Source organism: Barbus barbus (assembly GCF_936440315.1).
Source record: "Barbus barbus genome assembly, chromosome: 36".
Lineage (NCBI taxonomy): Eukaryota > Metazoa > Chordata > Actinopteri > Cypriniformes > Cyprinidae > Barbus > Barbus barbus.
Window position 1 is genome coordinate 16728604 of NC_136714.1, and position 14640 is coordinate 16743243.

Genomic DNA, 14640 nt, shown 5'->3' on the forward strand with positions numbered 1-14640 from the left:
TCATTATTGAATTCATTGATGGCATCGTCCAGCTCAGTTCAGTTTAAATATCTGTGCAACCAAGTCGACGATATCACTGGAAATTAAGTGTCCCCAACTAAGCAAGCCAGAGGCGACAGCGGCAAGGAACCAAAACTCCATCGGTGACAGAATGGAGAAAAAAACCTTGGGAGAAACCAGGCTCAGTCGGGGGGGCAGTTCTCCTCTGGCCAGACAAACCAGCAGTTTGTGCTGAGGACTCATCTGGTTCCCGAGGTCTTGTCCCAATTGCCATCTAGGTGACAAGGTCTTTACTGGGAATCTGTCTCTGGGGCTCATCTAGGTGTCCTGATCTCCGCTGACATTCAGGGCTGTAGAAGTCATCTCTAGGTGCTGATCCACCATCTGATCTGGATACGGACTGGATCGGGTGGCTACAGTGATCTCGGAATAAGAAAGAAACGGATTAATATTAGATGCCATTCTTCTTACTATGTAACAAGTACATCGGGTGTTATGGGAAGTGTTCCTGGTTCCGGTTGACCTAATTAATGCAGACTAACAATCCTTTAACGGATTTGAATATTAGAAGCATATTAGTGTGTTATGTGTACGCCAGGTTAAAGAGATGGGTCTTTAATCTAGATTTAAACTGACAGAGTGTGTCTGCCTCCCGAACAGTGTTAGGTAGATTGTTCCAGAGTTTGGGCGCTAGGAAAAGGATCTGCCGCCCGCAGTTGATTTTGATATTCTACACTGTAAATGCAAACATGGTATTTAATTAAAAATAGTAAATTGACCTCAATCAGTTTTTATCAACCTGCTATTAACACTCGCTTTTAGTAAGTTACTTGTACTTTGAGGTTGAAAAATCTTACCAGCTCAGTCTACTTGAGTTGGATTCATTTAGAAAAAGTAAGTTTATGACCTGTGGGCATGCGCAGATCAATCAATAATCCCCAACCAATCAAGCTGCTTCGTAAGGCGGGTCTTGGCGTGGCGGGATTCGTAATTTTGCAAACGGTACGTCACATCATGCCCCAACTGACCGACCAGATGAAGCTGGATCTCGTTGAGCTAAACATCGCAACGGCACTTGTGATTGTCGTCAGCAGCATAACAGCGATTCTTGTGCTTGGCACACTCATTTGGTGAGTAAATATTTTACCATTGTGCAGACCGTTTTGTTTCTGTAAGTCAGCGCCAGTGTTTTGTGCTTGCTAGTAATGATGTGTGTAGTAATGTCGGCTAACGCTAGCTAACTATATTATGGACATATAGTGGCTATATTTTGATGAAACTTGGTCATTACTTTATTATTTTTTCAATCCATAACTTCCTCGGTGTTGAAAATAGGTAACTTTCAAGACTTTTGTAACGTTAAAATTGAGGAAAAACTTTAGTGTAACGGTCGCGGGCGTGCTCGTCACGCGCACGCGCCCGCGCCCACCCGCCATGCCAGTAACTTTTGTCGTCGAGTAAGTTAGCTGCTACTGACTAGCATGATGACAGACTGATCCCGGCGGTTTGTGAGTTTCCTGAGCTTTATAACTGTTGTTTATAAGCTCAGGCAGAACATCAGAACAAGTCTGGATGTATAATTTTATTTTAAGATAGTCTGTAAAGTTAGGACTATAGTGCTACTAATTTAGCTAACTTTAGCTACCAACAATAACAGTCTGTGTTTATCAAAAACAGGATTACCACTGTGTGTCGACATATGATTGGGGATATCACCACAGTCACTTAATGTTTTTTTTATTAAACACTTCGCACTTAACACTAGCAGCTAGTCGAAATTCGTAGCTGTGCTGTTTCCATGGTTACTACGTGTAGTACCCATATCAGACTTGGTACAGACAAGAGTGTTTACTGTTTACCTGTCTGAAAAGATCTTTACACTCAGTTTATCATAGTCTGTTATGATAGGGAACGTATTTGCTGGCATACTCAGTGGCTTACGTTATTCTTTAAGGTCATCTTGTACATAATATGTACATTTTAATACTGGGAACTGTCGTTGTGGGTTATAGGCCTATGTTACAGTTTTCACATGTACTTGTTTGTGAGCTTTGGTTGTGTTAAATTGTAGTATTTTTTTTAACTGTCCCCTTCCAGGCTCAAGCAGATGGTGATCAATCCACACACTCCATAATCCCAGCAATAAAAGGTATTTTCAACTAATAACTGTATTATTATTGCATGCTAAAGTAAAAGTTATGCTTGTATCAGAGCAATTGGATTACAACAAAAGCAAATCAATTTAAGAAAATCAAAATAAATCTATCTTGTGTGTTGAAATTATTTAATCATTATAGTATATTTCATCATACAGAATATTTTGTGCATATTTTGAATTTCAAATATTTGATGTAATTTAGTATTTCTGGACTGTCTCTATAGATACTCTGGGTTCAATTTATAGTCCATCATACCCAGGACTACAGTTCCCTTGATGTCTAACCACATAAGTGAGTCATTTACCATTTACCTTTTGTACTGCTGTTCACTTGTCTTAACGAAGTTCAGTGATTAAAAGCTTGATATTTAGATTTTTGCAAGGATTTAGTTTTTCCTATAGCTCTGGTATTTCAAGTCTGGTACTGCATGTTACTGTTTTTGTCTTTATGTTGCTAGGCTTGATGCTAAAATTATCTTTTCTTTCTTTTCAGATTTTTCAAAAAGACAAACCGTTTCCTATGCAGTGGACGTGTAAGTACTGCACATTTTGTGCTGAAAAGAGGGGTTACTTACTTAAACATTACCGCTTAAAACATGGGTGCCACACTCGAATATCACCACTACCATGCCTTCACAAGGAATGCCTGTGCACATTTAAATCTTTCAATGCACTCAAAGTCCACTTATCAACCTGGCACACTCAAAAGGACCTAGGGAACGAGGGTGAAACTGCTTTCCATTGTCAGCTGTGTGACTTTGTGGAGCCTTGCACTGAAGCTGACTTTTTTACTCATTTACGAAGACATTTGAAGCTGAAGCAAAAGGTTTCTTGTCCATATCAAGGCTGTAACTTTCAGAGCAATGTTTATTCAACCTTTAATGCACATAAAAGCAAAGAACATCAAGACCACAATAAGATGGCATTCAAACCTGAAATTGTGTCACATAATGAACTTGAGGAACCTCCACCTCATACAAATATTCAACCCGAGGATAGTGCCCCTGAAACTGATGAGGTTGAGTTTGAGGTTACTGAGCTCAGTGAAGATGTGGAGAACTTGGAGAGTCAGTTGGAGCATAATGTAGCTGCTCTTTTTCTGAAAATGTCATCAATTCTTAACATCTCTGAAAATGCCCTACAAGAAGTTATAGAGCAGATCAACCAAATTTATGTGCTTTCACAGCCATTGTTACATACATCTGTTGGAAAAATACTAAATCAACATTGTGGAGATGTTGAGGACTCTTTAGTGAGTGAGATAGTTAAAGTATTTACTGAGAAAAATGTATTCCTGAAATTCACCTCTACTGGGGGGTCATTGTCAACCACTAGCAAGCGAACATCATACATTTCAAAAGAATTCTCAGTGGTAATGCCTGTTGAGTTTGTCCTAAAAAATGACAGGCAGACATTTGTGTATATCCCCATACTAAAAATGCTGCAGACATTACTAAACAATGGAGACATTTTAGATAAGGCCATGTCACATGAGACAAATTTGTCACAAGGCTACAGATCTCACAGGGATGGTTCCCGGTTTAAAGACAATTCTCTCTTGACAGAGGAAGAATTCAGGATTGCTCTTTGCTTGTACATAGATGATTTTGAGGTGGCTAACCCCTTGGGAAACTCCAGAAAGAAACACAAGCTATGTGCCATTTACTGGGTACTTGGAAATCTACACCCTAAATATCGCTCCTCTCTTCATACCATTCAGCTTGCTCTACTTTGCAAGGTCAGCAGTCTCAAAGACCATGGTTATGGGGAAATTCTCCGCCCACTCATTCAGGACCTTGTTTTTCTTGAGCAACAGGGTGTATATGTTGAACAGTTAGGAGCCAGCATAAAAGGCACAGTATTATTTGTTGCAGCAGATAATTTAGCTGCCCATTCTTTGGGAGGGTTCTTTGAAAGCTTCACAGTAAGTCAGATGTGCAGATTCTGTATGGCCAAACGGGAGGAAATACAACACAAGGAAGTGCGGACAGGCTCATTTCCACCAAGAACAAAAGAAAATCATGATAGACAGGTGCAAGATGTATTGCAGGATCCTACCATGGCTCAACAATATGGCGTGAAAAGAAGCTGCCCACTTAGTGAAAGCTTGGAACATTTTCATGTTGTCAATGGCTATCCTCCAGATCTTTTGCATGATCTTCTGGAGGGTGTTGTTCCGGCTGAACTGGCCTTGTGCTTGAAGGCACTAATATCAAAGGGATATTTCTCACTTGAAATCCTGAATGTGGCTATTAAACAGTTTCCATATACATTTTCAGACAGAACAAACCAACCCCAGATCATCGCAAAGAACTTTGCTTCCAAAGCAACAATTGGAGGAAATGGTCATGAAAATTGGACACTCCTCCGCCTTCTGCCACTACTGATAGGTCATCACATTCCTGAGGGGGATGAAAACTGGGAGGTTTTAATGAACTTAAAAGATGTAGTGGAATTGTCAGTGTCTGCAAGCTTCTCAGACGAGTCAGTGTGCTTTCTTGACTGCAAGATTGCAGAACATAGAGATATATTTCAGAAAGTTTTCCCGAACGAGAAGCCACGACCAAAGCACCACTACATTGAGCACTACCCTCAACTAATTCAAACTTTTGGTCCATTATGTGATGTGTGGACAATGCGTTTTGAAGGCAAACACAAGTTCTTCAAGAAAGTTGTGCGTCACATTAACAACTTCAAAAACATACCCCTTACTTTAGCTCTCAGACACCAGCATATGATAGCCTTCCATTTAGCTGCTACCTCCTTTTTCAAGCCATCTGTTGAAATTAACAAAGTGAAGTCTGTAATCGTTGCTTCATTTCCTGAAAATGTGAAGAACTGTCTCTATCTCAGGAATAACTACCAGAACACAGTCCTTGTAGCAGCTTCTGTGTGCATAGATGGCATTAAGTACAGTGCTAATATGGTCATTTCCGTTGGATCGTGCTCAGGGCTCCCAGATTTCAGACAAATATCAAAGATTGTGGTGATCAATACAGACATAATATTTGTCTGCAGACTCATGAAATCATGGTACAATGAGCATCTTAGAGCATACGAGCTCTGTAGTAGCCATTTGCCCACGTTCTCTGTCACTCAGTTGTCTGAACTAAATGATGTTTTCCCGATTTCACTTTACAGAGTTGGAGACAAGCAGCTTGTCACACTTAAACGGCACATATTATGCTGAGAGAGTCAAACAGTTATCAAAATGGACCAGAGGTTGTTACTGAGAGTCATCATCGCTGAAGATGATATAAGGAAGTTGACTTTAAATAAGAGACCACAGTCCATTGAAGAATTCAAAGTGCAACTGGTGGATAAACTGTCACTGCAGTATGACTTTAAACTGCAGTATGAAGATCAAGACTTCAGTAATGCCCTCTGCAATTTGACTGAAATAACTGATTTACCTGAAAGAGCTACAGTCAAAATCATCCCTCTTGTGACTCCATTTAACAGCATTGTCATCACCCACCACAACATCAGACACTGAGGGCAGCACAGCAGACACTGAGATCCTGTCGACTGTAGGAGCATCACCATCGCTAAGACAACAGTGGCCAGAGTTCTTTGACATACCCAATTTCTCAGTAGATGTTGAGTATAGGCTCAGACAGGCAGATCTTGCCTTTATGAAAGATGAAACACGTTTGACTCTACCACGAGATATGAAGCATGACATACTAGAAAAGCTTGCTGAGACGATGTACAGTTTCAAGGCATACCCTGAAGATGATGACTTCAGCAGTGTTGCAAAAGCACTGATTAGCAAACACCCCTGCCTCACTGAGCCTGGACCACACAGATGGTATGGCTGGAAAAACAGCCTTAAATTTAAGATGGCCAATTATCACACAAAGCTTCGAAAAGCTGGATGTGAGGATGTAGCAATCAATGGAGGCAAAAGAAGTAAAGGCAACCCAGAGGGAGAATCCTCAAGCAAGAATATCAAACGGCCAAAAAGAGGTGAAGCAAACTACCTGCCTAACTTACCTGAAGGACATGATGAAACAAGCCTAGAAAATGCCAGAATGGTTCTAGTGGAAGAAATGAAGAAAAAACAACCAAATGGCACTCTCATTTCACAAATGATGGACCAATCATTCCCACTACGCAGACAAGAAATTGTAAAAAAGGTGCCTGCTGTACAGAACATGGTTGAACGATGGCTAGCACTCTTCACAGAGAGACAGGTAAGCAATTTTTGTTCTTAACCAATAAAATAATACAAATCAAAAATAAATTCAAGGTGTGTGGCTAAAAATCCAAAACACCTGTTGGAATTTTAATACCTCTGCCACCTCTCCATCCCTACCCACCCCTCTCTACTTTTTCAGGTGTTTGCTGAGTTTAATAGAATCGCCAGTAAGAATCTTGAGGGAGACTTCTTTGAGGCTCTGGACCAGTACACCCCACGTTTCATCGAACTTTTCAAAACAAAAAAGGGAACTGTTGGCCAGAAACTCAGGGAGCTGATGCAGCACATGAGCTGGATGGTAAGTAGGTTCATTTTGCTTTTGATCTGTATGATAGTTCATCAATCAAGTTCTAAATGAGACGATCCAGACCAACCTATTTTATTTCCTGTCTGCTTGTGCTTTGCAAATTACTCAGTTAACTGGTCTTTTCTCTCTCTGTGTATCATTAGACACCAGACGTCACAGTACTTCGCTCTGTTGTCCTCAAAGGCATTCCCATTTTGCTCGGTGACGACTCCAGTGAATTCTACAAGACCTGCTCTGTAAGTACTTGCACATAAGACAAAGTTTGGTCTTGTAGGAAACTCAGAATTGAAGACCAGGAGACTTGGTTCTTTCTTCAGCAGGATTCTTTATTGAGAACACGAGCTGCTGTAGCTGCAGTCATCAAGTCTGACTAACGTAACTTTACATGGTATCTTATAGGCATTCAGTGCAGTGTTTCCCACAGAATTAGATTATATTTGTGGTGGGGTGGGGGTTGGTGATTAAGGCACAACAAAAGGGTTAAATATATCATATATTTTTATTGACAAGTACACATATGTCCATTGCCAACACTTAGTGTCAGATAACTTAAAGACATTGCTATTGCTACATTTTCTATGACTGCTCCACAGACTTGTTGCTAATTTTACACACACACACACACACACACACACACACACACACACACACACACACACACCTACCTGGACCTGGAGGTGGACACACACACCAACCTGGACCTGGAGGAGAACAGACACACACACACACACCAACCTGGACCTGGAGGTGGACACACACACTCAAACTCTCTCTCACACACACACACACACACACACACACACACACACACACTCAAACTCTCTCTCACACACACACACACACACACACTCAAACTTACTGACACACTCAAACACAGGCTCACACGTTCAAAGACTCACACACACAGATTCAAACAGACACACACACACACACACACACACACACACACAGACTCAGACACACACACGCACTCAAACACAGGCTCACACACACTCACACATTCAAAAAGACTCACACACATTCAAACACAGACACAGACTCACACAGACTCAGACACACACAGGCTCACACACACGTTCACACACACTCTCACATTCAAAAAGACTCACACACACAGATTCAAACATAGAAACACACACACTCAAACACAGACTCAGACACACACACACACACACACACACACACACCAACCTGGACCTGGAGGTGGACACACGCACTCAAACTTACTGACACACTCAAACACAGGCACTCACACACTCAAACACAGGCTCACACACACACACACACACACAAAAAGACTCACACACACACACACACACACAGATTCAAACACAGATACACACTCACACACTGACTCAGACACACACTCAAACACAGGCTCACACACACTCACACATTCAAAAAGACTCACTCAAACAGAGATTCAAACATAGACACACTCACACACACTCAAACATTTTTCATTTTAATATTGGCGGTCTTGCCTCGAGACTAGTGAAAATGAAATGTGAAATCACCAATTGCATTTTATTTTTCAATTTGACAGGGATGATGCACTGTCATTGTGATGAAATCATTTCATTTCATTCTCAATTTTGTCACACATTTTGCATACAGTTTTCTGTAATGAAATCGTTAATCTGGTTTTAATTTTAATCATTTAATTTATTTAAATTTGGCAGAAAATGTCTTCCATAGATCTTAAACATATTCTTAAATTTGTAATCCTACAGTCTGCATGATTATAAAACTATTCCTGTGTTGACATAGATGTAATTCTATCTGCTCGATATACAACATACATTTTGTACAGTGATTGATGTATTTTGTAGGTTGAAAAGTCAGTGTCACTGTTTGAGAATGTATAGACCTTGTTGTATCTCCATAGCTTTAGTTTAACCATACCAAATATATTTTGTTTGCTTTATTGTAACGATCCAGTGTGAAAACATATTTAAAGGCATATTCTCTGATACCATTACAACACTAAAAATGAATGTTTTAGAATAGCATAAATTGCAATGCTGAAGAATGTGTGTCTTTGTAGGATACAGCGAGAGGCGAGGCCCTAGAATGCATCACTGTTGGTGTGCTGACAGTTGTCAGTGAAGATAGTCCTCACGAGGGTCAAAGCTCAGTGGACCTCCAGCCCATCTCCACTGCCATCATTCTGGAGGGAGGTATTGTCATGGATCGTATTAAAAACTTGCCTCAGGCAGTTTGTCTGTTGTTTGGGCTTACATATGCATTGCATTTGGATTACCCAAAATGCATGGCAAATACACTCAACTTCATTCAGACTGTGATGCTTGGACTGGGAAAGAAAAACCTCCCACCAAAACTGTTAACTCTGAAGAACAGTCTTCTGGGTTAGAACGGTAAAGAGCCGTCGGCTATTAGATAGCACTTTGTAAGCTTTGCAGCCATTAATGTTCTCCTGTTATCAAGAAAGTTTGATGCTTTCATGCAACTGTTCTCGCTTATTTACGTTCTCAATGAAAAAAATTCCAATGGTAAAGTCTGTACCATGTTATGCATGTATGCTAATGGTGGAAATAGTGCCACGTTGTTGTTGCAAAGAGTTGTTTGTTGTTATTAGATGATAATGTCAGAAAAGAACCTAGCAAGGTTGTCCTGTTTACATTTTTGTTTTGGGAAAACTTTTAATAGTTGTAATGTAGTACAAACACAAACCCCAAGGAGTGATGTTTTTATTTGTGTTGGTTTAATCCTTGGACTGCTTACTTTGGGACACAAAAGCATTTGTTGTACTTTCAGTTTTGATCAGAAATGCACTGATTTTGCATGCACTGAAGTCCTGTAGTTATCAGGTGTTTACCTGTTTAATATTGGGAGACTGTTACATGCATAGAATTAGCTCACAGAAATGTTTTTATTTTTTTTTAAATATTTTTCCATGTCATTTTATACAGTTAAATCAAACCACAACTTCGTTGTTTAGCTGCTGTTTTGTACTTGAATGTGCATTGAATAAATGTTGTAATAGAGCTGAATCAACCCAGTGAGTGTTCTTTTAAATTATATGTTTGTGGTGTGCTCCTGCTTGAGCCTTTATTAGATAGTAACAGCAAAAATAGATAAGAAATGGGGGAGAGAAAAGGCCACATGTTGGACCCAAACCTGGGCAGCTGCAACAAGGACCCATTAAAGGAAATTGGTTTCTTTAATTTAAGTGAACTTGAAAAATGAGTGAGCAGAACTAAAAGTGTTAAGTTGTAGGTATTTATTAATTCTAAGTGGGGTTAAATGTATATCAAGCAATCCACACAAAATGAAAAAATTAAGTTAACACTAAGCATGGCTATTAAGTTACATGAACATAAAAAAACCTGTTAGTGGTACTACTTGATTTAGTACTGCACACTTAAAATAAACAAGCTTTTTTAACTCACTAATCTTAAGTTTACTTTGCTTAATTTTTTTGAGGCAACGAGTTTGCATACTTTTTTTAAGTAAGGTCAACTAATTACATTTTAAACCTATAGGTATTATCAAATGGCCAGAGTTTTGAGAACGCAGTGAATGTGGAGGACTATAATACAACAAGAGCTCACTCAAGTACTGAGGAGCTAAACCATTCAGGGCTTTATAAGTAATTATAAAATCTATATGATGTTTAATAGGGAACCAGTGCAGTGTTGACAGAACCGGGCTAATGTGGTCATACTTCCTGGTTCTAGTAAGAACTCTAGCTGCTGCATTTTGGACCATCTGGAGTTTGTTTATTAAGTGTGCAGAACAATCACCTATTAAAGCATTACAATAATCTAACCTTGAGGTCATTAATGCATGAATTAACATTTCACTGCATTTGACTTTGAGAGCATAGGTCTCAATTTAGATATATTTTTAAGATGAAAAAATGCAATTTTACAAATGCTAAACACGTGGCTGTCAAAGGAAAGATTGCTATCAAATAGCACACCTAGGTTCCTAACTGATGATTAAGAATTTACAGAGCAGCCATCAAGTGTTAGACAGTTTTCTAGGTTATTACATGTAGGGGTTTTAGGTCCGATAATTAACACCTCTGTTTTTTCAGAATTTAGCAGTATGAAATTACTTGTCATCCAGTTTTTTATATTGACTATGCATCCCTTTAGTTTCTCAATTTGGTGTGTTTCGCCGGGCCGCGAATATATAGCTGAGCATCATCAGCATAACAGTGAAAGCTAACACCGTGTTTCCTAATGATATTTCCTAAGGTTAACAGGTAAAGCGTGAAAAGTAACGGCCCTAGTACTGAGCCTTGAGGTACTCCATACTGCACTTGTGATCAAACCTCTTCATTCACTGCTACAAATTGATGGCGGTCAGATAAGTACGATTTGAACCATGCTAATGCACTTCCTCTAATGCCAACAAAGTTTTCTAGTCTATTCAAAAAAATGTTGTGGTCGACAGTGTCGAACACAGCGCTAAGATCCAGTAGTACATTATACCATGGTGTTGGACTCTTTTCCTTAATCTAAGTGTAAAGTAGCAACCGGATATAAAGTGCTAGAAAAGAGAGAGTCCATAGTTTCTGTTACATCATCAAGTTTTTCTGTGCTGTTGGATATGCTGAGGAATTGAGATAAATCAGGAAGATTATTTAGAAAGCAGTCTATTGTGGTAGAAGTGATGGTTCTACCATACTTGTAACAAGGAATAGAATGTACAGTTTTAGCTATATGGAGTTTACACAAGACAAGATAGTGATTTGAGATATCATCACTTTGCTGCAGAATTTCAATACAATTAACATCAATTCCATGTGACAATATTAAATCTAGAGTATGATTTCGACAATGAGTAGGTCCTGAGACATGCTGTCTAACCCCAATAGAGTTCAGAATGTCTATGAATCTGTGAAGCATAATTTCCTCCGCTCAGCTCAGATAACAGAACCTTCCTAACAACAGCATCTGATTGGTGAAGAAAGTGCCATCTGGTCACCCTCCCACACTTCCCTCATACAGTCTCAAACTTATTATTATGTTCTGAAACAATAAAGTAATTCAATATTTTTAGTTGCAGTTTTTTACTCATATAACCTTACAGGCAACTGACCACAGACTTTTAAAAACAAAATTAATATTTGTATATTTTTAAATATGAATGTTAATGAAACTCTCCTATGACTTTTGTATTGTTTTCCCATTTCTGTAACTTTCCTTTTGCCATTTTTACTTTTTACCTTTAAAATGGTTCTGCAGTGACAATTTTTTAAAAGTAAAAATAAATAATTCCATTAACATGAAGCCATAAAAACTGCACCATGTACTATTGTGCCAGACTTAGTTTGAAATAGATTTTGAGCATTTCATACAAGGTATCTGAAGTCATCTACTCTTATACCTCACATTAAAATACTGAGCATGATTGCAGAAGTTATAAGCAACTGTTTCTCAACTTATCTTTTAATCAAGCTATGCATTTAATATTTTTAACATTCAGAAACATATCATGACCTTGCCACAGTGTGCAGCTGAACTTGCATCACCCCTACAACTCACTCTTTGTTTTAAACTACCAAAAGGGTAAAGAAGCAATCAAATAAGCCCCTGCAGAACAATAAGTCAGCATGCAGGCGAGCTCCATTGTGCTCTTTCAGACAGCCAGCACCTGCAGAATACAAATAAAGCCAAGCCCTAAAACCTAAAACCTACCCAGAGACTAGGCCACAAAAACATCTCCATCTGCTCTGCTGCATAATGAGCTGGAGTGAAGGTGCCTCGCAGGGGAGGAGAGGAAAAGGGACGGGGCGGCCCTGTGCCTGGCACAAGCTGGTCACTATACAACCGTCCCCCTGGGATATCTGCCTCTCACCCCCCTCCAGCACAGAGTGGCCCTCACAAAGACCTCCAACGGGGACGTGTTCTACTGGTGTACCACTTTGGAGGACTGAGGGAGGGCCCACACATGTTCCAGAGTCGAGGTCTGCTGTTACGTCCAGACACTGATTGATATAAGAGCATGCCATGTGCGTGGAAGAGTGCTGCTCTGCATACACCCCCACAGCTGTCTTAGTCTGAAAGGGCCTTTAACTGCCTTATAATATTACATTATCCCTGTGGTCCTATCGCATGGTTTGGAGTGGCCTTTTCAGCCAGCCCTCATCCCCTCCTCCCGAAGCGGAGACACCCCAGGAACAGCAGCAGATGGTGATGAAGGGTGAATTGGGAAGGGCTCTCCTGTTGCCCAGGCTACGGCCATTGGTATTTCTGTTGTCCCAACAAACACCATAGCAAGAATCAGCCCTGGGGTGATACAAAACGCAAATGGAGGAATGTTTTAATTGTGATGTCAACAAAATCAACAAGGTTTTTGATGAGCTACACTGTTAAATGTGTTTGTAAAAATCACTATAGTTCACTTTTACTATGCATAATTTCATGTGTTAATTTGAGTATTATATAATTAGATTTTTCAAGATGTTTCAAGATTTTGAAAGGTTTGAAAATTATTAATATTAACATTTATAATGCTTTAAATTGTAAATTATTCCTGTGGTGACAAAGCTGAATTTTCAGCAGTCTTTATTCCAGTCTTCATTGTCACATGATTCTAATATGCTGATTTGGTTCTCAAGAAATATTTATTATCAATGTTTTTACTGCTTAACATTTTTTGTGGGAACCATAATACACTACTATTCAATATTTTGGGGTAAGTGCAGCCAAAAGTGACAGTAAAGACATTTATGATGTTACAAAAAATATTTTATTTTAAGTTGTCCTTGTTTCATGTTACATGATAAAAATAAAGTATGCATAATTACATGCAAGTAACCCTAAACCAAACCCTAATCCTAATCTTAAAGTAAGTACATGTAGTTAATTAATACTACTCAGTACTTAAATGTATAATTACACTGTAACAAGGACACCTTAAAATAAAGTGTAACCAAATATTTATATTTCAAATAGATGCTGTGCTTTTGCACTTTCTACTCATCAAAAAATCTTAAAAAATATATAATGGTTTTCACAAAAATATTAAGGAGTAAAAACACAATTTTTAACATTAATAATAGGAATCATTATTAACAATGATTTCTGAAGAATCATGTGACACCGAAGACTGGAGTACTGGCTACTGAAAATTCAGCCTTACCATCAAAGGAATGAATTACATTCTAAAATATATTAACACTTTTTTAAATTGCAATAATATTACACAATATAACCATGTCACTGTATTTTTTTAAATCAAATAAATGCAGCCTTGGTGAGCATAAGAGATGTTTTTCAAAATTATTAAAAAGCTTAATTACTTCAAACTTTCCTAGTTAATTCTGGCTAATTCATTCTGGTTGTGTGTTGCCCTGGCAGGCTGGAAAGCGGGCCTGTAGATTATAGTGTGCGGTAAGAGAGGCTCCAGTCTGCAGTGTATGGTAATCACTCATTATGTGAGCCAACTGTCTTTATGAACAGGGTCAGAAGGTCAGCCCTCCTGCCCAATGCTTACAGCCCCGCACGAGCGCCAGGGCCTCCACATCACCTGCTCAAACATTCAACTACATTTGGAGCTTTAGTCTCAATAAATCTCACTTTGATTTAGCAGGCAACCCAAACTCCTAGCTTGATTTATACGGCATAAGATGATGCAAATATTAAATTGTAGCATTTAATTTTCAGCATTTAAAAATAATTTATAATGGCAGTGGGCGACTATTTACTCTAAAGGTGGTCATATAGCGCAATTTTACAAGCAAAAATGATCAATAGTGTAAAGATGCTTTCAAAACAAGTAGCTATCTGTTGGTGACCAAATTGAACCTGTTGCGAAATCTGCACGGAAAAATCTTTCATCCTCACAAGAAATTCCAATTTGTGTGGATTTCATATTGAAATAACTAGATTTTGCTGGCGAACTTTCCCTGAACACCAGTAAATATGACTGTAATTTATGTGTAAAAAAGGTAGATGCTAATTACATAAGTGTAAATAGCAGTAGATGTTTGCACCG

The 14640-nt window shown here is 38.9% G+C and overlaps 1 protein-coding gene across 2 annotated transcripts; it reads left to right on the forward strand.

The window, feature by feature from the left end:
* The first annotated feature begins 1009 nt into the window (after positions 1-1009).
* Positions 1010-9682, forward strand: LOC306855870 (uncharacterized protein). Of its 2 annotated transcripts, none has more exons than XM_079394805.1 (8): positions 1010-1130; positions 2098-2149; positions 2383-2450; positions 2652-2691; positions 5300-6354; positions 6499-6657; positions 6810-6902; positions 8714-9682. In XM_079394805.1, the coding sequence occupies exons 5-8, from the start codon at positions 5794-5796 to the stop codon at positions 9038-9040; spliced, it is 1140 nt and encodes a 379-aa protein (XP_079250931.1). In that variant the 5' UTR covers positions 1010-1130; positions 2098-2149; positions 2383-2450; positions 2652-2691; positions 5300-5793; the 3' UTR covers positions 9041-9682. The 2 variants fall into 2 exon arrangements, with proteins under 2 accessions (XP_079250931.1, XP_079250932.1); XM_079394806.1 differs by lacking the exon at positions 1010-1130 and adding an exon at positions 1435-1457.
* The last annotated feature ends 4958 nt before the right edge of the window (positions 9683-14640 follow it).

What these genes read in the sequence shown, in the direction of transcription:
- LOC306855870 (XM_079394805.1), top strand. Translation starts at nt 5,794, where the DNA reads ATGAAAGATGAAACACGTTTGACTCTACCACGAGATATGAAGCATGAC. An exon ending in TGCAGCACATGAGCTGGATG is followed by an intron (nt 6,658 to 6,809) that starts GTAAGTAGGTTC and finishes GTGTATCATTAG; the next exon opens with ACACCAGACGTCACAGTACT. An exon ending in AATTCTACAAGACCTGCTCT is followed by an intron (nt 6,903 to 8,713) that starts GTAAGTACTTGC and finishes GTGTCTTTGTAG; the next exon opens with GATACAGCGAGAGGCGAGGC.